The sequence below is a fragment of the Pteronotus mesoamericanus genome, unplaced genomic scaffold (genome assembly GCF_021234165.1).
Source record: "Pteronotus mesoamericanus isolate MK-2021 breed Mesoamerican mustached bat unplaced genomic scaffold, CSHL_Meso_final contig_182, whole genome shotgun sequence".
Classification (NCBI taxonomy): domain Eukaryota; kingdom Metazoa; phylum Chordata; class Mammalia; order Chiroptera; family Mormoopidae; genus Pteronotus; species Pteronotus mesoamericanus.
The window spans coordinates 15,472,790-15,495,728 of NW_026555078.1; the positions used below are offsets into that span (position 1 = coordinate 15,472,790).

Below are 22,939 nucleotides of genomic sequence, written 5' to 3' on the forward strand. Positions count from 1 at the left end.
ATCAGACAAATAGGGTTTCAGGTCTTTGCTCTACTACTCAATAAGCTATGTAGCTTTGGGAAAGTTATTTAACTCCTTGAAATGCAGCTTTCATTTACTAAGTGGACCATGTGTATACAGTGTCTTCTACATGCATGGGAACCAGCAGAAATGCAGTGAAGAGGAAACGGTATAAACAATCAGCTGCCTCATCTAAGCCTGAGTCAACTGTGCTTACTAGAGAAGTTCAGTCTTTGTCAGTCAGTAGACTGAGGGTAGAGTAGAAATGGAGACTAAGAGATTTCTTACTGGCCTTCCCAGCTAGTAATAAGGCAATATTTAGCTTCCCATTTGACTTTTTTCTTTGGAACTTCAGTATTCTCAGCAAGTAGCACAAAAAAGGAGGAGGACTGAGTAGTATGGTTTATAAAAGGAAATCCACTCTAGATGGAGAACAGTATGAGTTACTCTCCTTTGTTCTTATTTCTAATGGAAATGGCCAAGAAGTACTTCCTGAGAGTGGGTAAAGTTACATATTAAATGTCTTAATTCTCTTGTTTAAAAATTTAACTAACCAACTTCTATCTTTAATGAAATATTCATTTAAATATTTATTGAGTCTAAATTGTAGGGCACCATAAAATTATGACAGTGAACAATACGAAGTCCCTATGCATGGGTTCTTATGCTCTCTTAGAGAATATAAAGATTTATTGAATCACTTCAAGTATGATAAGAGTTAGAAAGAAGGGATCTATCCCTAGTATCATAGACACATGCAAGAGGAGAACCTCATCTAGTTTATGGGATGGAAGTAGGCAATTCCTGTACTTCGTGGTATGAACGGAATGTTTGTGGCCCCACTCTGCCAAACTGACATGTTGAAAACTGATCTCCCAATGTTTCCATACTCGGAGACAGCACCTGTGAGAAGGTAATGAAGGCTGAGTGAGGTCTTCAGAGTGGGGCCCCGATATGATAGGATTGGTATCCTTGTAAGAAGAGACACCACAAAGCTAGAGCATTCCCTGTCCCTCCCTCCCTCTCTCTCCCTCTCTTCCTTTGTGCACAAGCGCCAAGGAAAGACCATATGAGGACACAGTGAGAGGGAGACATCTGCAAGCCAGCAAGAGGGCTCTCACCAAAGACGATCCTGCCGAAACTTTGGAACTTTGATCTAGGCTTCACAGCTTCCAAAACTGTGGAAAATAAATTTCTGTTGTTTAAAAAAAAAACAAACCCAAAAACCTTCAAGATCCAACAGTATCAGCGGTATCTCTGGACTGCTGTATTACATGAGTATTCTTTTTCCCTTATGGACTTTTCAGTATTTTCCCAATTTCTTAAAAATAATATACAGTATGTCAATAATGGCAGAGAATTTTTTTTAAATCGTCCCTTCTTTAACATCTTCTGGAAATAGAAAAGTCCAGCTGATTTTCTTTTTCCAGCTTTAAATGTACAAGATTCTACTTTGTACATTTAAAGACTTCGGTGCAGAGAGAGGAACCTAGCATCTCTTCCCTGACTTTGCAGGATGCTACGATGCACACGTGTATTTTCATCATGAAAATGAAATTGTAACTCCCCTTTGTCCCAATAAATCAGGCCAGGGCTACCATAAAGATCTCTTTTCTGATGTATCATTCTTTGCTTTATGTTGTCATTTAGGCAACAAAGTGAAACTCATCATGTCTTGGGGGGAAAAAAACAGGTTGCAGTTTCTAAATGGTTTGAAGGAGACTGGCCACAAATTTAATCCCGTTCCCTGGGAGTGTCCTGCCTCTCCTCTCACCACATATGGTTAGGAACACAGGGCCAGCGTCAGCCTCCCTCAGTCTACATCCTCGCTACACCAGTCAGAAGCTGCTGCCATCAGGCAAGTTATGTGACCTCTGTCCACTTCTCTCTTTTCCTCTATAAAAGGGAGGTGATATTAGCACCTACTTCCTAGGATTGCTGTGAAGGTTAAATGAGGTAGGTAATGCATGTACTCCACTAGCCAGAGCTGGCATTTCTATACTTGAAAGTGTACGTAGGATTTGTTCTAATCGAATACGGTAAGACAGGCACAGAAATGACTGTCACAAAGGAATAAGTTTTACTGACAGTTTCCCAGAAGCAGGAGGCTTGGTGTGCCATGCAGGACCACACAGGGAAGCACCAGCATTGGCCAGGAGCACCGGGAGGGAGGGGAAGTGTGGGCAAGAGCTTTTATTGTAGACTCTGTGGGAAAGAATGGGTGAAGCAGAGTAAGTTTAACGTTGACTGGTTTGAATAACTGCAGCAGGCCTGGGAGCACAGGGCATGCCCCTCCTTGTTTGGTCCTGGCTCTGGAGTAGTTAGGGCAGGTGGATGGCATCCCAGAGTATAACTGCTCAATAAAGGAGGTGCTTGGTGAGCTGGGCTCTGAACTGGTTGGTGTGTATATGAAAGGCATGCTTCCAGGTTAGGTGTTTGCTCTCTCCATGAACTAGTTAGCCCAATTCCTCCAGTGTCAACAAGGTCCCGGATGCCAAAAGATAAAAAAATATAGAAGAAAAACACATGATAAATACAATACTCCAGGTATACTCCCTCAGGGATCTCAGCCAGTATAATGGTTGTAAATACCACCTGCCTGCTAATGGCACACACATGCGAATCCCCTGCCCAGGCCTGACCCTGACTCCAGGCTCTCGTGTCCAACCGCCTCTCTGATATCACCCCAACCTCCGATGAGCTCCCCAAACTTGGCATGACTTCCCCACCATTCCCACCGCCACCACCAAGCCTGCTCTTCCCACAGTCTTCCCCATCTTAGGAAACTAAACTTGGGAGGTGCTGACATTGTAAATCTTGATGTTGACATCCCTTCCATCCCTTGACATCCCTTCCAAAACAGGGGCCAATTTTACATTCCCATCTGAAACAACAAAAAATTGGACAAGATTTACAAAGTGATCGTTTTTCAGGTTCTGAACATCAGGCAGTGAAGGCCAGTGATTCCTACAGTTGCCCCAGTTCACTGCAGGAAAAGCTGCCAGGCCACAGTGCAAGGGAGGGAATGCCCCGAGGACCCTGGGTTGAGGAGACAGAGCTAAGAGTCTAGGAAGACCAAAGCAGCTAGAGTTTGCAGGATGGAGTCCCGGGGAGGAGAAGGCTATCCAAAGAAAGAACACTGAAGATCTGCAGAGGGTCCATCTCACACATTCAGCTGAGAACTAGTCAGAACATACTCATGGAAAAAACCCTGAATCCAGAAAAAGGACAACCCAAAAAAAAAGGGGTCGACAGTACCCAGGGCTCATTTAGGACCTATTTCTACCAGCCAGACTGGAAACTCTTATTATTCATAAGGTATTTGTTATAATGCCCAGAGGGGGGCTTACCTCAGTGATGGTCAAATTGTATGATGAACATGCGAGGGGGAATCCAAAAAAAAAAAAACAAAAAACCCAGAATTATCCTCTGGAGGGTGGCCCGTTGTGGTACAGGCTTCCCCTGCTAGGTAAATGTTCTAGGAACCCATCTGGATCAGTCTACCAGCTGGTGCTGTTGTGAGAGGCTGTGTTCAGCTTCAGGGAATTTTTTTTTTAAGATTCTTTCAATGTGTTTGCCCATTTCATCATGGATTATTTACAAGTACACCTGCCTGCACTGCACTGAGCGTTCAGCAGTTTTTGACCAAAAACAGCAAGAGTCCCGTGCCCCATTCTCCCTATTCACCCCATCTTGCCCTGAGTGACTTTTCATGTTTCCCCACATGAAAAAAAAGTCCTCAAAGGGAAAAGTTTTGCCAACGTGGAGAAGGTGAAACAAAAAACGGCAGAAGTACTAAAAGCCATCAAAATCGGCAACTTCAAAAACTATTTTGAGCAGTGGGAAAAAAAAAATGCCTCAATAGATGTATTGCACCAAATGGAGAGTACTTGGAAGGTGACCAAAGTTTAAACACGTAAGAATAAATACACAAATTTTTATAAATAAACTCCATTTGGGGCCCCCCATACATATAATTTTTTAAGAAATTAAACTGTTTTCTAAACTGGCTGTACCATTTTAAATTCCCATCAACAGGGTATGAGAGCTCCTCCACATCCTTCATTTTACCCTTGCTAGTGGCTGTATAAAGTTATTTCACTGTGGTTTAAACTTGCATTTCCCTAACAATAATGATGTTGAGCGTATTTTCATGTGCTTATTTGCCACCTTTGTATTTTTTTGGTAAAATGTCTGTCTAAATCTTTTGTCTATTTTTTATTTACTGATTTGAGAGAGAGACATTGATTTGCTGTCCCACTCATTTATCTTTATGCATTCAATGTTGTATGTGCCCTCGCTGGGAATAGAACCTGAACCCTTGACATAGTGGACAACACTCTAACCACTGGACTACCCGGCCAGGGTGGTCTATTTCTTAATGGGCTGTTTGTTTTCTCTTTATTAAGTGGTAGGAATTCTTTAAATAGTCCATATGCAAGTACTTTATCTGATATATGATTTAGAAATATTATCACCCAGTCTGTGGCTTGTCTTTTCATATACAGGGTCTGGCACAAATAACGCCCCCATTTTATTATAAAATCTTTTACTACAAAATTAAAAGCATGTAATTTTGTAACATAACAATAGCACACTCAAGCACACCATATGACATTTTAGGTGAAATGTTCAAATTAAGACTACACCTATATTATTACCCTACCAACCATATTCAAGCAGGCGTTACTTCTGCCAGACCCTGCAGCAACAAAATCTATCATCTAGAAATTTCTCCTAAAAAAAAAAATCAAGACATGAAAAAAAAAGGAATAGTTAAGTAAATTATGTAACAGATACATAATGGTGTATTAAGTAGCCATTTTAAATGAACATTATGTAACAACATGGAAAAATGCCAAGGACAACATGTTGAATGAGAAAAACAGTTCATTATATTAACAGAACACTATGAATATAACAGGAAAGGGTTAGAAGAGAATATACTGAAATCATACTGTTTGAATTGGTAAAATGATGGGTAATTTTTTTACTCTAAATTTTTGTAATGTTATTGCTTTAGTTATTTTTTATTTTTTAAAATTGATATAATTCACATACCATAAAATTTACCATTTTGAAGTATACAATTCAATAATGTTTACTATATTCACTAAGTTGTGTGACTACACAATTTCAGAATATATAGTTTATTTTTTTAAATCAATTATAGCACTTTAGTCACACTTTACATAAATATCCACCGCGAGTCTTTTAAACAAAAGACTCATGCCTTCATTCAATTTATGCCCTTTATTAATAGATGATAAAGGCTGTGAATGCCCCAAGTATGTATGTTTCCTATCATCTTGTGTTTTACTAACACCCAAGCTCAGTTAATAGTTTCATATTAAAATGAGGATAAAACTTAAGTTGCCAAATAATTTGTCAGCACAATGCAAGTATAAATAGGTCCCTGATTTATAATTTTCACATACTCTGCTCCATAATCATTAGTTTCTACTTGAATTGTTGGTTCACTGTACCAGCATACAATATAAGCTGCTGGGAATCTTGATCGTAGCACACTCTGTAATAATGGTCCTTGGTAGTAAATGCACAGTCATTTACAAAACATGGAACCTTGCACACACAGTATCTCACGTGATCCAGGTAAGAGCCTTGTGGTGGATATTATCATTCCCCACACTGCACAGATGCAGGAATTGAGGCTCTAAAAAGTCAGGGGCCTTACCAGGGTTACTCAGCTAATAAGTAGTAGACACAGGGTTTGAGTCATTATCTTCTGATTCCAAAACCTACCCTTTTCTACTAAATTCTCCGACCCCTCCAAATACTGTTAAGCATTCCTCATGCATTAAAAAAAAAAAAAAAAAAAAAAATCCAGGCAGCTAGTGCCTGCTATGGTGGGCCCACGGTGTCACCCTCCCCATATGCTTACAAAATCCCAATTCCCACCACAGCTGAGCCCATGGCTGGGCCACATGGTCGCCATGGCACCTGGCCACATCTGGGCTCCCAGGAGCTGTTCCAGTAAGCCAGCTAACAACACTGAGATTAGGAACAAATTCATGAATACACAGGGGCATGGAGAGCACCAGTTGCACAAACAGAGATTGGGGAGCCACTGGGAGAAGGAAGTGAGGGAGGCTCAGGAGGCCCACAGCCTCTCGCTGCAAGCACTGGACAAGGCCACAGCCTGTGCCGCCCAAACAGACAGGTCACAAAGGAACAGGACACTGCCACAGTGGGAACAGGGAAACAACCTTCAATGGCAACCCTCCAGAAGTCCCCACTGTCTTTGGTATGAAACTGAACTCCTACCAGGGAGCTACCAGGCTCCCCCATGATGCAAACGAGGCACCCTCTGGCCTCATCGCTTACCTCCCCACTCACTCGCTCTCCCCCCCTGCCCGCCACAGTGGTCAGTCGCCTCCTGTGCCATCCTCTGCACCCCCAGCCTTTGCACGGGCAGCTCCACAATCTCACCACACCTCTCTCCTCACCTGTCAAATTCTCTTCAGCCTCACACAGGCCTCCGTCCCCTTCACTCTTCCTAGTCCTTGCTGGTCCGGTCTCCTCTCCTCCCCGCTCTCCCTCTCACAGATGACGCTACTGCCTCCCACCATCCCAGAACTAACAGCAGAGCCAGGAGTCCCCCCCACCCCCGGCGTGGCTCTCCAGTCTCTCCTTTCCTGAGCCTCCCTTGGAAATAACTGGGCTCCTGTACATCCTGCTGCTCTGGAGCTATAATCATCTGCTCTGCTCGAGGCCCAGACAACGGAAAGCAGGAAAGCAACCCGAGACGTGGCCAGGGTACAACAAAACTGTGACCCAAAGTGAGAGCATGTCAAATAATGCAGGAGGTGACCACCCACCCTGCAGGGGTCAGCTCAAAGTCCCTTCACCCGAGGCCAGACTTCAGGGACAATCGCAGACTCCTCTGGATTGTCAAGGCCTCCCTGGGTCCCCCTCAAGCTCATCGGAAGGGAACCACCACCAAGGGCCCGCAGAGCTGTACTAAGACACAGAGAGGACCACAGCACAGCCTTGGGGTCTGGGCTCTGAGTGGGCCCTGCTTTATTAGCCCACCAGAGAGGTGGGCCTAAGGGGATGGGGCCGACACCAGCTGGGCATTGATGCCCAGTCTCTGAACTAGGTCAGGGGTGGGGGGAGCACCCTGGCTTAGGCGATCAGCGATAGCGTCGGGGAAGATGCTATAATGATGATCCCATCAGAGGGGTGACCAGGCAAAATGGCCACCAAGGGCCCTTTTGGCAGCTGGTTCTTGGGGAACCACACTGGGCCTCCCGGGCTGCACCACACACTCCAAACGCAAGCAAATTTCTTTGGAGCGAGAAGTGCGACAACAAAAGCTGTCCCAGAACTGCAGACATGTACAGATTCAGCACCGTTGGTTATTATACTGTGAGACTTCATCACCAAACTGTAAGTTCCAGGAGCACTTCCAAGCCAGAAGCTCCCAGAGGGAACAAAGAGAAGCAGGTGTTGAGGGGTAGATACCAAGAGGGGTAACCATGGAAAGGCGTGTGTCCATATCTGGCAAGAATCGACAAGGACAATGCAATAAAAATGGGACATTTTAATTAAGTTACTAACATTTATTAAGTACTTACTGTGTGTTAAGCCCTAATATGAACACGTTATATGTGTATTATCTCATTAAATTCCATAAGCACTCAATAAGGTAGGCATAATTATTATCCCCTATTTTACAAGTGAAGAGGCCAAGTCTCGGGAAGATTAAATAACTTTGCCAGGGGCACACAGCCAACTAGTTGCAAAGCTGGGACCTGAACCCAGAAACTGCCTCTGAGATCACAACACTCTCTAACCACACTGAAATGCTTCCTCGAATACGTGGATACTTCAGAAGAAAAGGTTTTGAATCAGGATTCAATTCTGCCCCTACTAATGTAATACTGAACAGATCACCCAGCTTCATCCCAGCTCTCTGGACCTCCTCTGGCTCCTTTGTAAATGAGAGATTGAGCAGAATTAGGAATAGCAAGTGGGTGAGGTACATGTCTCCCCTCTATCACTACGTCCATGGCACACATCAGACATCACTAATCTACCATAACATGCAATCACTGAGCTCAGGTGAAGACTCACTTCGTCTCCACTCCACACTAAAACAACAGGTACCTATCAATTGGAATTGGAAAATGAAATATATTTGCTTTCCCAGAGTGAGATTGTCTCTAGGCTGTCTTCTGACTCTAACAATCTACAACTGTGTTTACTGTGTTTCCAAAGACAGTTTCATTCTAGCCCCCCTCTAACTAGAGTTGCCCTTACACTCAATCTTTCTTCTGCAGAATGGACATTATCCTGCATGTGGTCAGCTCCACTTTCTTTGCTACCCACCATGAACACCACTCCAAACCAATGACCAATTTGAGTTACACAAACTGGATCTCCTCTCAAAGGGGCCCTGCCAGGGCCCTCTCTCCCTTCTGCCTCAATAAGGGAGCCCAATAAAGGAGAGAACGGAGGGTAAGGCTACTAGCATAATAGAATGAAGGGATACAGGTTCCTTTGCATTGAGTACTATGTTTCCAGAAAATTTCAGTTAAAATGCAAATATTCCCTAGAGGTGGTAACACAGGAAACCATTTTTTGTCACTGTCACCTTGGCAGGAGTTTCTTTACCTGTCTGTTTTTCCGGCCTCAGCAACTGAGAGCCAAATTCTATGGAATGGGAGAGATTCCAAATATAGGTTCTATTTAACAGAAAGCCATTCAAAAAGAAAGTTGCAAGAGGGGTCATTCGGAGAGGGCAGCTGCTGATGGCTGAGAAAGCTTAATGAATAAAACATGCTACATGGCTGCCAAGAAAACTTGTCTTTTAATAGGGAACAGAGTTTTAGGCCAAAGGAATTAATCTCTAATGGTGGAATTACAAGCATCAGCAATGATTTAGGGAGGTATTAAGAAAAGAAAGTTGTTCCAGCATTCCTGAAATCCCAACAAATGAGCGATGTGAGTGTGTAAGCCCTCAGCAAAGAGTGCACATGCTGCAAATTTAAGAGATTAATAATATTTCTGGCAACTTGTGACTGCCTGCCAGCGAGCAAGCTTGCCACTGCACAGACAAACCCAGATGCCCACAGGAGCCCAGGACACACACTCTTTGGTCTGGAAAGCATCCATTTGGGAATCTAGTTGCCAGAAAAACTAAAGAGACCTTCCCTCCACGTGCCCCTTAATCACACACACTGAGAAGATGCATAATTAATTTGTTCTCAGCAGTTACTCCGTGGCTGGAAGAGTGAGGGCATTGCTAGAATGGCAATGACAAGCCAGAAAAACCAATATTAGTCCATAAGCAGAATAACTTATCTGGCCAGCCTGCTTCCCTTCCCTTCCCTGTCATCTCTGTTCAGGCCATGGACCTCGGTGGGAACAGGAGTCTCTTTCACTTCCTCACAGCCTTCAGATCTTGGGGGCTGATGGGAAGGAGCACAAAACAGGACTCTGAAAGATTCAGGGAAGGAAGCCTCACTCTAATAGGGAATAGGTACAAAGCTCACGTGCAATGTGAAGACCAACAGGCAGGGCACATCGGGGACAGCTGAACACACACAGGAATTAGATGAAGTTAAAGAACTCTTGTTATTTTCATTGATACATGTGGTCAGCTCCACTTTCTTGTCCATGGTGGTAGTGGTATGAATTCCTTAAAAACATGTTATTAGAGAGACACACTGAAATTACAGGTGAAAAGCCATTTCTGTAATTTAAAACTCTTCAGCAATGAATGAATGAATGAATGACAGCAATATATTTTATATCTAGGTGCCAGGTATACGGTTCCTCGTATCATTCTCTCTACTTCCTAACTGCATTTGAAATTTTTCATGGAGAATTTTTTTTTTTTAAAGATTCAAAGGCAGATCCCGGCCTGCTGTTCCTAACCCCTCGTTGTTCGTGTGCCCCTGACCTGGGCCGGCCTCTCAGGTCTCGTTCTGCACCGCATGTCCTGTCATTCGCTCTACTCCATCACACTGGCCTCCTTTCAGGTCCTTGAACAAGCCAAGCCCATTCCCACTGCAGGGCTTTCAGGCTTGCAATTTCTTCGTCCCAGAGCCAGCGTTGTGGGCACGCAACCAATGCAGCCACTCGGAACCCCTCCCTCAGAAAGGCCCCACGCTTGGGATTTAATATGGGAGGCAGAATAATGCCACCTCCCCGCTCCAACAATAAGGTCCATGACACGGCATGGCGGAACTAAAGTTACAGATGAAATTCAGGTTGCTAACCAGCTGACTTTGAGATAGAGAGGTTATCTCAGGTTTTCCAGGTGGACTCAGGGTGGTCACAATGGTTCTCTTCAGTGAAAGAAGGAGGCACAAGAAAAAAGCCTGAGAGATGGCAGAGTGAGGACTTGGCCAGGCATGGCTGGCTTTAAAGATGGAGAAAGGGTGCCGTGAGCCAGGAGTGCGGGTGGCCTCCAGAAGCTGACGCATTCATTTTAGGCCAGTGAGGGGGATTTCAGACATCTAACCTCCAGGACTGTAAGAGAGTAAATTTGTATCGTTTTAAGCCACTAAGTTTGGGATAGTTTGTCACAGTGGTAATAGGCAACAAATGCAGTAGCTGTCTTGGAATTCTCAATTTTACCCTTGAATTTGTGCTTTGCAAGCAAAGCCTGATGGGACAATGGGACACGCACTGAGAGATTCAGCCCACACAGAGTCCCAAGTCCCCAGTGGGCTGCCCACTCCTCCCCCCAGCACTCCGGCTTCTGCGCCTCCCACCTCCACTGCACAATCTCAGCTGCTCTCCACCAGGGCGGTAACCAGGGCGCCTCGGTGGGGGAGGCCTGCATTCTGCATCGCCCTTCATCTCCACTGGGTGCAGACACAGGAAGGGCCGGGGTCACACTCGTGTCATTCAGTACCCCTCCTCCCACCAGACCCACATCACCACAGCCGTTCAACAGGCGACTTGGCGGGGACCTCTCTCATCCAGCCCCAATCACATGCTAAGAACATCCCAGCACAGAGGCTGCAATCTCTTGGGAGGCTGCTGGTTGGGGTACAGGGTCACAGGAAGGGGAGACTGATTTCCCCACCCCCAGCTGGAGCCCCACATTTTCCTGTTGCAGTGGGTCCCGAAAATTACATGGCCCACCCTGCCTCTTCCTCTCACAGTCTTCCCCTGGCTCTTTACTTGCTGTTTTTTTCATCATTTTTTAGTTTCAACTGAAAACCCCCCATCAGAGGGCTCTTCCCCAGCCCACCTTAAGTCACTTTTTATCCCATGACCATGTACTATCTCTTTTAGGGACCTCAGCAAGAGCTGACATCATCTCGTTCACTTACCTCACTGATTCTCTAAAAAGTACTTAGTGAACCTGGCGTGTGCCAGGTGCTGTTCCAAGTGTCGTGGATAAAGCAGCAAGCAACCTGACCGAGTCCTTGCTCTCCTGGAGGGGACATTCCGAGTTCCATCAATTGATAATTATTTCTTCTCCTCTCAAGGACAGACCATTGCCTACCCAGCACTTCACACAGTGCCGGGCACATAGTAGGTGCTCAATAAATATTAGCTGCATAGTCGACTACATGAATGAGTGGCTTAGGTACTCTGTGCTGTGCACAGGCATAGCCTGGAGATGTCCCTCTTCATCCTCTAGAGCGTGGGGCATGAAGACAGCAAAAAAATTGGAGGGAAGGGGAGGCCTGGAGACAGACTGGGGAAGGGGGAGGGGCAAGTACCCCAGTTCCTGAACCATATTGCCTTACATTAGCCTCCCATATGTCCCACCATTGTCAGTCAACAAGTTTATTTGTAAATTTAAGTGAAATTATTCTGCTAATTGGACATATGTCTCATGGTTCTACAAGGAAAAGTCTATTAAAAAGGCTTCCTGTAACAGGCAAGAGCTTTGAGGGTAGTTTTATTCAGGGACAGGAAGAACACTGAGTAGATTTTAATTTGTTAGAAAATAGCCGCTTGGGGCCAAGACAGTAAGAGGCAGGAAGTCAAGAACAGGCTATTTGATTATTACTGTTGTTAACAAGGGCCTCGATCACCCTTACAGCTGCAGAGAGCCTTCCATTAACTTTATTAGTTATAGTATGGTCTTCCCTCCATACCGGCTATTCCAGCAATTCCCATTTTGGAGATGTGGCCACTGAGGCAAGACAAATGCAGCTTGGCCAAGCCAGTCTGAACTTGGCCTCACAGCCCCTGTGGCCTAACCTCCTGAGCATAGTAAGCTGTGAGAATTTTGGAGTTCAAAGGGTTTCAGGAGAAACAAAAGAGGGCTGAGGAGGTGGGGGAGAGAGAGCTGGTGAAAAACATTGGTTTCTCAAGACTTGACAAATGGTTCAAACTCCCTGGCACAGCAAGGAAACCCACACCTCAGCTACTGGCCTAGAGGAACCCCCAGGAGCTCAGCCCATCTAGATGAGAGAGCCACGATGTCAAGCGGTTGAAGACACAAACTCAGGAGCCACGCGATTTGGGATAAATCCAATACCCAGTAGTGGGTTGAATGATCACACCCCGAAAGATATGTCCATGCCCTAACCCCCTGAATCTGTGATTGTGGCCTTATTTAGAATCTTGAGAAGAGATCATCCTGGATTGCCCAGGTAGGAGAAGGGAAAATGGAGGCAGGGATTGGGGCGATGCAGCCACAAGAGTGCCTAAAGCCGCCAGAAGCCAGACATGGCCAAGAAGGGTCCTTCCCTAGAGCCTCCAGAAGGATCACGGCCCTTTGGCACCTTGATTTTGGACTCTCGTCTCCCGAACTGTTAGAGAATACATTTCTGTTGTCATTGGCCACCCAACTTGTGGTCATTTGTTATGGCAACCACAGGAAACTCATACCCCTAATTATTAGCTGTGGGCCCTTGGACAAGTCACTTAATCGATCTGCCTCAGTTTCTTCATCTGTAAAATAGGGATGATACCAAGAGTATCTACCTCATAAGGTTGTTTTGAAGTTAAAGAAGATAATGGAGAGAGAACTCAGCACAGCATCTGTCCCTTAGTGTTCAATCCATGTAAACACTCGTTCTTAGCATCAGAAGCCTACCTGGGGACTCATTAAAAATAAGGCTTTCCAGGCCTCACTCCAGGATCATGGAAAACAAGTATTTAGAGTGTGCAGTCTAGGAATCTGCACTTTATAAGGTTCCCCAGGAGGCTCTAAATGGCTGAAGGTTGGGAACCACCAGTGAGTTGTCACATTCCCCTCCGTGACAGACAGGCAGAATCTCTCCCGTTTCTGGAAAGCTGCCCTTCCAGATACAGATTTCACAACTATCCTCAGTAAACCACTCCAGCACTATAAGCTGTCTTAGAGGAAAGGAAGTCCCAGCTTATGCCTACCCCGAATCCATCATCATGAAGCTTCATCCCACTTCCCTTCACTACCCACAGCAGAGGCAGAAACCACTTGGGAGCTTTCAGCAGGAAAAGTAATCAGCAGTGAGAAGCCCAGCTGTGGTTAGTCTGGGACGGGGTGGGAGATGGGTGAGAACAGGCAGCAGCTGGGGGCTTCTCCAGCTCTTGCCCCACTGGGTGCAGGTTAGTGCAATACCTCAACACAGTACCATCTCTGGGGAGCAGGGTGCTCTGCCCTCCTCCACCCACCACACAGGAACCAGGTGGCAGGGCGAGTGGAGAGCAGCTCCCCGGGAGGAAGCCGACCCTGTGTGTCCAGGCAGCCTGTGTAGGCAAGGGAGCTGCAGACGCACGCAAACAAGGAATTGGCTCATGTGATGCTCATGTTGATCAGGAGGAAGAGACACCCCTCTCACAGCAACAGGCCCCCCACCTCACCAGAAACCCGGGGGCTTATTTTGTTGCAATTCAGCTGTGGCCTTTGGAAAGAGATCACTGCCTCTGAGCAGGAGCAGCAGCAAACACCATCCCATCAGGCAGCTTCAAGCCTGAAGCGTCCCCAGGAGATAAATAGAGTGAGCTAGGGGGAGGGAAAAGCTGGAAAGAGAGTAGCCAAACCCAGCAGGGGAGGAACCGAGGCAATGGTGGGTGCAGGCCAGAGTTTGGCCCAGCATCCGTATAGACAGTGCTGCCTGTGCTTCTCAAAGTGTGACTGGCGCCAGTGACGGTGTGCAAAAATGTGGTACAAGAGGCAATTTTGGATGGTACCCAGAATGCTTATTTGCATATGCATTAGGTTCCCAAAAAACAGGGAGCTGGCCTATCAAATCTGTAATGTCACAGATATTTTTCCCTAGAACAGAACGAAGTAATGGAAAAAGAGTCAACAGAATGGAAAGTATCATGCAAACATGAATTGTTGGTTATAAGGAAGTGCATGGGAAGGAAGGTAAGATTCATTAAGTAGGAAGAAGGTTGAAATCAGGGAAGAAGTACCCAGGGGGCTACAACTTGAAATAGGCCAGTGAGTACAAGGGTAATCACTAAATTATTCTTTATATCTTTGCTTAGGTCTTATATATTTCATATGTTTTTTAAAAAGACAAGAGGTATGCAGACATGGGAAGATGGGACACCATTATTGGCCATGGTCCATAGGTCACTGACAAGCCTAGAGCAGTCAAAGGCTTTGTGTAGTCTGCATGGGAACGACACAGTGAGCCCCATCTCCAAGGGAAGGTGGAGCCATGTCAAATTTTCCTCCAGGGTCCCCAGAGATGGGAGTGAACCCTCTGATCTCTTCCCAGAGCACACTAAGGCCCAAGAGCCCACTCCTACAGAACTTCCCCCAAATTAGAGGGCTTTGGGGTCAGGGCCACAGCAGGAAGTTGAGCAGGTTTGCGATGCAGTGCTCAGAGAGGTTTGCATACAGAGAAAACTAAAAAAGGAGGTGCTGGGTTCAATCGCAGACTCCCTGCCTGTTCCAGGGGCCTGGTCCTGAGATGACCCAACCAGAGCAAATTAGATGCAGCTCATGCTCCTGCAGAAATTATCACAGACTCTGAAAAAGCCAGTCACCAAGAGGGCAAGGATTCAATTTCCCTCCTCCTCTATGCAGAGCACTCTCAGGCAAATGTTCCATGATGGCCAGCAGAGGAGGGACAGAGTACACAGAGACTCGCTGAAAAGCTTCCACTCCAGGCTGACAGACACCGTGCGTGCAAAAGAGCTGTGGCACAATTAGACACCACTACTCCAGAAAACGCCTTCCTGGGCATGAGCCCCAACCCCCAGGATGAGTTACAAGCCCCTCTCGAGCAGGGCTCCCGCCCCCATTCCTCATGGCTGTGAGTTAGCTGCTGTCAGGGGCCAGCGCTGAAATGAAGACAAATCGACCCTTCTGAAACTGGTGATTTCACACCCGCTTCCCCCACTAGACTGTGAGCAACTGGAGGGCAGAGGACATGTCTTGTTTTCCCTTATATCCTCTGAGCCTGAGCCTCACACAGGACCTGGCACACAGCAGGCTCAATTAATGTGGGTTAAAATAGATGGAAGAATGGTGGAGACCATGCCTGGGCTTGGCCAGGACAGTCTGCAGGCTTCAGAGAGTATTTCTAAAGAGCCAGGCACTGCTATAGTTCCCCTTGCAGAGCAAGAAGACCTTTGAAGTGCCAATCAAATGGTAGTATGGTTATCCTCCAAACTGGCAGTTGTTCTATAACTTAAGAGTTGAACCTCTTTCCCAAAACTCAGAGCTAGCATCTACCAATTCCTTTTGAAGGACTACTTCCCCACCCCCAACTCCCTGCACTGGAGAGTGCAAATTCCAAATATTTATTGAATTAATTGTTGGGCTGATTGAGTGAATGAGTAGAGGAATCCCAGGGAGGGCACCCTATTGCCCTTCTTCCTCCACCTCTTGTTTCCCAAACCCACCCCAGGCAGCACCACATGCTCAGGGCTTCAGGTTGGAAGTGAGTCAACAGAGACAACTGAGCATAGAATGCAAAGAACATGAGATTAGGCAAGACCCGGATGTCCGAAACCAAGTCTATGATCTGCCACATACCTGCGGGGTCCTAAAAAAATCACATCACACCTCTAGACCTCCAGTTCTGCATCTGTACATGCTGAAGATGTCTTTCTCAAGTTCAGTGGAATAATTATTACGTAAGTAGAGTCATCACCCCATCTTAGCCCCTTACCCCCTTACTGTACTCCTTTGCCCAATATCCACTGGGCAAAAGTTGAGTCCCTTTTCCCAAAGAATTCTGTACTATCATATATCATGGTTCTTAAGGTTGACAGCATATGGCCCTCCTTCTAAATGCAAATTTCAATAATGCTGAAATTGTGATCCCCTACTCAGGCCCAAAGAACCTGTGTCCTTAAACAAGGTCAAGTGTAAAGGTTAGCTAAATTTAGTAGGCACAGAAAGTTCTTGTAGCGCATTTAAAACTATCTGCTGTTCTTAGGGTAAATATTGCAGGTGTATACCTCCTATCCCTAAGTTTCACGCAAGGGAGTCCCAACAGAGGTGTAATGCTCCTGACCACTCCCTGCCCTCTCTCTCACTCCCTGTGGCAGGAGGAATTGCACCTGGTGAGTTGGAGAAGAAACATAACATGGCTGCTTCTCCCTTCCTCTCTCTTCCCCTTTTAGGATCTAAAGTACATACCTGCAGAGCACTGGTGTTCAGCTCCCCCCTGACCTAGGAGGCAGGCCTACCTGAGAGGCTTCTCCTGCCATGTCTGTGCCTGGTAGGTATGCCTATCTAATCTAGGGGTCAAGTTCAACAAACCCACTTGCTCACAGACCCAAGCCACATGCTCCAGCCCAGCATTTATCAGTAGTAAGGCTGACAGTTTGACCTCTACCTGGCAGAGTCCTGCAACTCCTTGGTTCTGCTTCTTGGGCAAGGAGGAAAAGAGCATTAATCATTACCTTCTCAAGTCCAAATATTAAGTATTATAGAAACTAATATGGCATGCACATACTGCTGACCTAAAGCATCTGATACCACGGCAGCCCGGTGACCTAGTCAGTAACAAGAAATTGAATTCTGCTAAGCTTCCCAGTCAAGTAGCAATCAAGGTCCCTTCCTGTACTAGGACTCTGATTATGAAAGGAAAAGGGGCATGTAATGTCTCTCTCTCTCTCTCTCTCTCTCTCTCTCTCGCCCACTCTTCTACTCATTGTCTCACAGAGTAAAAACTCAAAAAATATTCAGTAACTGATTACTTTAAGCGTTCTCATTCATTTACAGATTAATAAAACTTTGCTCTAGAACTTCCCAGGGTTCCTTATGGTATAAAACTTGGCATTTCGTCCCTCTGTGACCTAGCTCTAATTGTATTTGCCAGTGTGTCTCTTCACTCACCCTTCCTCTAGTCTTCAGACACTAAATTAATCTCTGTTTCTTTCTCCAAAATTTTACCCATCAACCAAAATCATCTTGTCCCCAGTGCTGCAGCTTTCAGTTATACCCACCTTTCCAAACCCAGCTCAAAAACCCCTTACTTAATTCAACTGCACCCATCTTAGGCCACTGTCCCTGCCTCTGCATGCCTTGGGGGTCTTAACTACACTGGGATATAGAAGGGTTGAACAAATAAGTTAATATATTGTAGATATTAAGACGCAGGTCTCTCACCGTCAGAGAAATAAGTTACATATTTCTTAAAGTGACAGAGCTAAATGAACTCTGTGATGTTAGACTGAAATTGAAGACATCAGTATGAACTCATGGTTTTTAAGGGATGCATGGATGGATGGGTAAGTGGGTGGGTGGATGGATGGATGGACAAACAGATGCGTGTATGCATGAATATATATATATTCCCCACCCCCCAGCTCTGTCTCTTGCAAGAGCCTAGAAACAATAATACTCCAAAAACAATATGGATCCACATCTTGGTTTCTAAATATCATTCTCCAATAAAAGGAGAAGTGATTGATTACAAGGCTGGGGCAAGGAAAATATAAGAAAAGCCTGGGGCATCTTGTGGTACTAAGAAGTTAAGAATGTTCAAAAAATGATGGGGCACATCAAAAAGACGCAGGAAACAACCTGAAGGAGCTCCCAATGGCCAAAGTTTGAAAAATTTGAGCAATAATATTAATAATAATAGTTCTGCATTGTAACTCATAGAATAAAATAAATATCTATGAGTTCATCATGGTAAAAATAACTTAATAAAGAACTGAAGGAAAAGGGACGCCTCTCCCTTCTAGAAGAATTCCAATTAGTAAATGTAGAAATAAGGAAAATAGAAATCATTAATGTCTTCATTAAAATTATAAGAAGGCAACAAGGCAAACCCTATGCTTCTGAGTTGCCTCTGTGGCTGAATTAAATAAGCCACAGTGTTTACTTAAGTAAAGCTTCTCATCTCTGTTCTTACAAACTCAGCTGGGGCAAAGGCCACTGCCACCACTTTATAGCAGGGAGGCAGAAGTGCTTTGTGGTGGACCAGGCTCCGGGACCAGCCTGTCATCTGATGTCAGCTGGTACCCAGCACCATCTAAATGGCTCAAATTCTACTCAAGTCCAAAGTGGCTCCAATTGTATCTAGGCCCAAAATGGTTCAAATTCCATCTAGGTCCAAAATGGCCCGAATTCTTCCCAGCGCCATCCATACCTCTCCTCACCCTGTTCAGGCCTTGGAATGTCTGAATTTCATTTATTCCTTTGAGTTACCAGTTCTTCTGTGATTTTTCAATACCCTGATTGTGCTTCAAGACCCAGCTTGCTTCTCCAAGATCCCCCAGTGGATCAGGATGCATCTGGTTGTACGTAATAGAAAACTAAACTCAAACCATCTCAAGCAAAAAGAGAATTTCCTGACACATACAACTGAAAAGTCTAGTATTAGTCTAGCTTCAGGCTTGGCTAGATCTAGGGACTCAAAGGACATATCTCTCCACAACACTGGCTCCATTCACAGATGGGCTTTCCCCTCAGGGTGACAAGATGGCTGCCAGCAGCCCTAAACCAACATCCTATACCCTCAGCTAAACCAGCAGAAAAGACAGTGTCCTGTAGGGGACACGCCCAGAAGTCCTGGAGCTGGTGTTCACTGACCATCCTGGCAAAGGTGTCTTCCCTGAATCAATCTCTTGGGCCAGAGGAATGGGCCTAAATGAGTCATACGCCCGCCCTTGGAGCTGAGGGTGGAGTGAGATATGAGTGGTTCCCCAAAAGAAAGTCTGAATGCTGCTTCCCAATAAGAATGGTTCCTGAGCTGTAGAATTAACAAATGTCCACCATACCCTAACCCCTCGGTCAGAATAAACTCAGTCCTGCATCCTCCAACCCACTGAATGAATGTCTGCATCAGCCATGACTTCTTTCTGCCTGTGGAGAGACCAGTTCACACATGTTGTCTGTTTATAAGCACCCTGAGCATCAGGGATCTCATTCTCCAAAGCACCTGGGCCCCGCCCCACACCCTCAGCTGCCCAGCAAAGTGCCACTGCACCCCCAGAAAACACTCCTCCACGTCAGCTCCCACCCCCTCCCGATGTGGAGCTGAGTCACTGAGATGCAAGCCAGCTGGGATCCAACCTTGACTGTGCTTCTCGAAGTTGCTGCCTGCCAAGCTTGTCTCCTGGCTCTGGCATACTCTGGGACCCGGGGACACTGGCTTGACAGGTAAGGTAATTATGTTTTAACCTTCACTCATTCCTTTATCACCTGGATCTTAACAGATAGCGTTCCGATGGAAAAACACACTCCTGCAGTATTTACTTATTCTCTTTAGTGCCAGCTAGCTCCTCCTTCCAAGGCACAGCTCCGGGACCAGCCTGTCATCTGATGCCAACCACCGCGTGCTGCCCTCTTGTCAAATGCCAGGCTGCACTTTCCTTACTCATCCCCCAAAGCGGTCAACTCCTCCAGGAGCTGCAGTGCCACTGCCTTTCAGATGACTTACGCACAAAGCATGACTGTCTCCGAAGCACCCGTCCCTCTGCCTGCTCTGCCCCTATGCTCTGGCCTGGACCTCTCTGCAGAATGTCGCTCTGGTGGGTTCCAAGGCCTGTAGCACTATTTAGATGGGCAAAGGAGGGCAGAGAAAAGCAGGGAGGCATTAAATCTCACAGACTTTGAGATCTTCCAATACAAACTAAAATTTCTTTCTTTCTTTCTTTCTTTCTTTCTTCCTTTCTTTCTTTCTTCTTTCTTTCTTTCTTTCATTCATTCAACAAACCTGGGTACTGTTGGCAGTGTTTCCGACATGGAGATACCCAACACTGACCAACTCCCTGTGCTCATGGAACACACCTTTTAGTAGATATCTTACTTTTGATACTTGGTTTACATGTACATTTCACAAAATAATCCTTAGTAAGAGGTATAACCATTTATAGCCTACAGACAAAGAAAATGGAAGCTTCAAAAGGTTAAATGACCTCCCTAAAGCTGAGGCACAAACTCAGGTCTATTAATTCCAAACCTTACTCTCTTTCTGGGGCATCACCCAAGGCAAGGAGCTAGCAGAGCACTGAAACAGACACTAAATCATCTCAGTCCTAGGCATCATCACTAGAGGCAGAAGATATAAAAAGGAAAGACCTAATCTCTGGTCAAACAGAATCTATAATCTAAAGAGAAAAACAGATAAGCAACTATCATTTGTGGCAGGAATAAATAAGATAGGGTGATTAAATTCAAGTAGGAATCTATCTCTGAAATAACACACAGGAAATAATGACCACCTAAGGCAGAAAAATTGGGTACCTGAGGAACAGGAATAGGAGAATCATTTTGTATGTTCAAATATTACACATTTTGAATTGTGTACCACATAAATCCATTTCCCATTAAATGACATTTTGAAGATGCAATCACCCAAATCCTAAATGTGGAAAATTCTATAGGATAAATGATCTGGTTGCTTCAAGAAGCAAATTGCTCCAAAAAGAAAAAAAAAAGAGGGAGGGGAAAAGATCTAGGAAACATCAACCAAACGCAACATACAGGGTCCAGCACAAATAATGCCCCTTTTTACTATAAAAAATTTTATTATAAAATCATAAGCATGTAATTCTGTAACATAACAATATCACACTCAAGCACACCATATGACATTTTAGGTGAAATGTTCAAATTAAAACTAAATTATTACATCCATATTATTACCCTACCAACCACACTCAAGCAGGACTTACTTCTGCCAGATCCTGCATGTACCTTGTTTGGATCCATATTTGAACAAACCAACGTATAAAATACATTTTTGGACAACAAGGAAAACTTAAATGTGGACTAACTATTAGAAGTTACTAAGGAATTATTATTAATTTTGTTAGGTATGATCCTGGTATTATCGTTAATTTTTTTAAAGGTCCTCATCTATTAGATACACATACAAAGGTACTTACACATGAAATAACACAAAGCCTGAAATTTGCTTTTAAATAGTTAATCAAATAATAATAAATAAATGAAAATACACAAAGGAATAAATAAATAAAGGGGGGAGTAGATAAGACAAGATTGGCAAAATATTGGTAATTTCTGAAGCTGGCTAACAGTTCTGTAGGGGTTCATTCTACTATTCTCTCTATTCCTATGGGTGGCTAAAATTTCCATAATGAAAAGTTTAAATAAAATTTAAAAAATTAATTATTCCATCCACCAAAGATGATTGAAGAGGGGAGGTGTTTGAGCTGAGTCTGGAAGGATGACTTGGACTTTTCTAAGGAGCAAAGGGCATTCCAGGCTGAGCAAAGACACAAAAATCCATCACAAACCTCTCTCTGGAGGAACCAAAAGTATCTACATTTGACCTCAAACTTGACTTGCATCAACAAAAAATGCCCTCCTGCTTGATGCCCTAACTCTCTGGGATATCTAGTCACAGCATCAAAATCAGCTCCCCTATTCTACGTGAGGACAGAGCGTGTGGGGTCAACAGCTCCACTCAGAGGCCTACCAGAGGCCCCAGTGCAGCCTTCAGGGGACAGAAAAGCAATTAACCTCTTCCAATTGGGTTCTGCCTGACAAAGCAGTTTGGACGCCAGCTGAGTTATCTCAGGAACAGAGCCTTCATCCCTCCTGAGTCATCCCAGAAACTGGCGCTCCCCAGAAACACACACCAGGCTCCCTGTCGGCACCTTGTAGTTCACAGCCTGGGTACCACAGGAGCCAGCTTGATGTCAGCCTGGCAGCCCACGGGCATTAAAGCTCCTCCAACGAGGTGGTCCTTTCCTCCTTCCTCCCCAGCCCCCATCCTCAATCCCCACACTGTCCCCGGCCCACCTCCAGCTGCACATGGGAAGTGTGCTGGCTTTGCAGTGACTTCAGGGCTCACTCAGTCCTGGCCTGGCTCAGATGGGTCCCATGGGTCTCTTACCTCGGACTGAAGCTGTAAGTACTCCTCTGAACCATAGGGGACACTCCTCAAGGAGGTGAGATAGTCGTAACTGATGACAGCTGTCTGTGAACCAAGGAAGGGGAAAACTTAGTGCCCAGACATCAAGTCTCACTGCTCTGCCAAAGAACTGAAGGTGCAGGCCCCTGGCATAGGTAGGCACACCTGGAGGAATAGACAGTCCCACTTCTAAGACGCTCTGCTCCCAGCTCTTAGCCTGGCTGGCTTCTTCCTGTCAATCAGAGCTCTGCATAAATGCTACTTCTGCAGAGTTCCAATCTAAAGTTGCCCCACCCATCAGGAATTCTCAATTGTCTATCATGACAAACTACCATCAAAGATTACCTTACTCATTTGTTTTCTTGTATATGGCTTCTCTCCCCTTTGCTAGAATTTCAGCTATATAGGCACAGGTGCTTGTCCTTCCTGTTTCTTCATCCTCCTATCAGTAAATGCGGGCTGAATGAGGGCTTTTGCATGAACTTATCCTGCTTCTCTGTATCACAAATAAACATCATTTTATATTTATGTTTGCTCTCATAGCACAAATTTTTATCCTTGGTCCCCTGGCCAAAACGCCTAGTGAATCAGATTACACACTCCTAGATATCTCAGGCATGGAGGAACTGTGGGGATTGCCTAGCCCAAACCTTCCCTTTTGGAACTGAACAACTGAGGATCCTAGAAAGTAAGGGTCTTACAAAACAGATATT

The 22,939-nt window shown here is 45.2% G+C and overlaps 1 protein-coding gene across 1 annotated transcript in view; it reads right to left on the bottom strand.

The window, feature by feature from the left end:
* Positions 1-22,939, bottom strand: part of ADCK1 (aarF domain containing kinase 1) — a 102,331-nt gene that overhangs the window by 73,071 nt on the left and 6,321 nt on the right. Inside the window, exon 3 of the mRNA XM_054567207.1 lies at positions 22,209-22,292. Coding sequence (XP_054423182.1) covers positions 22,209-22,292 — 84 coding nt within the window. The remainder of the gene's footprint in view (positions 1-22,208; positions 22,293-22,939) is intronic.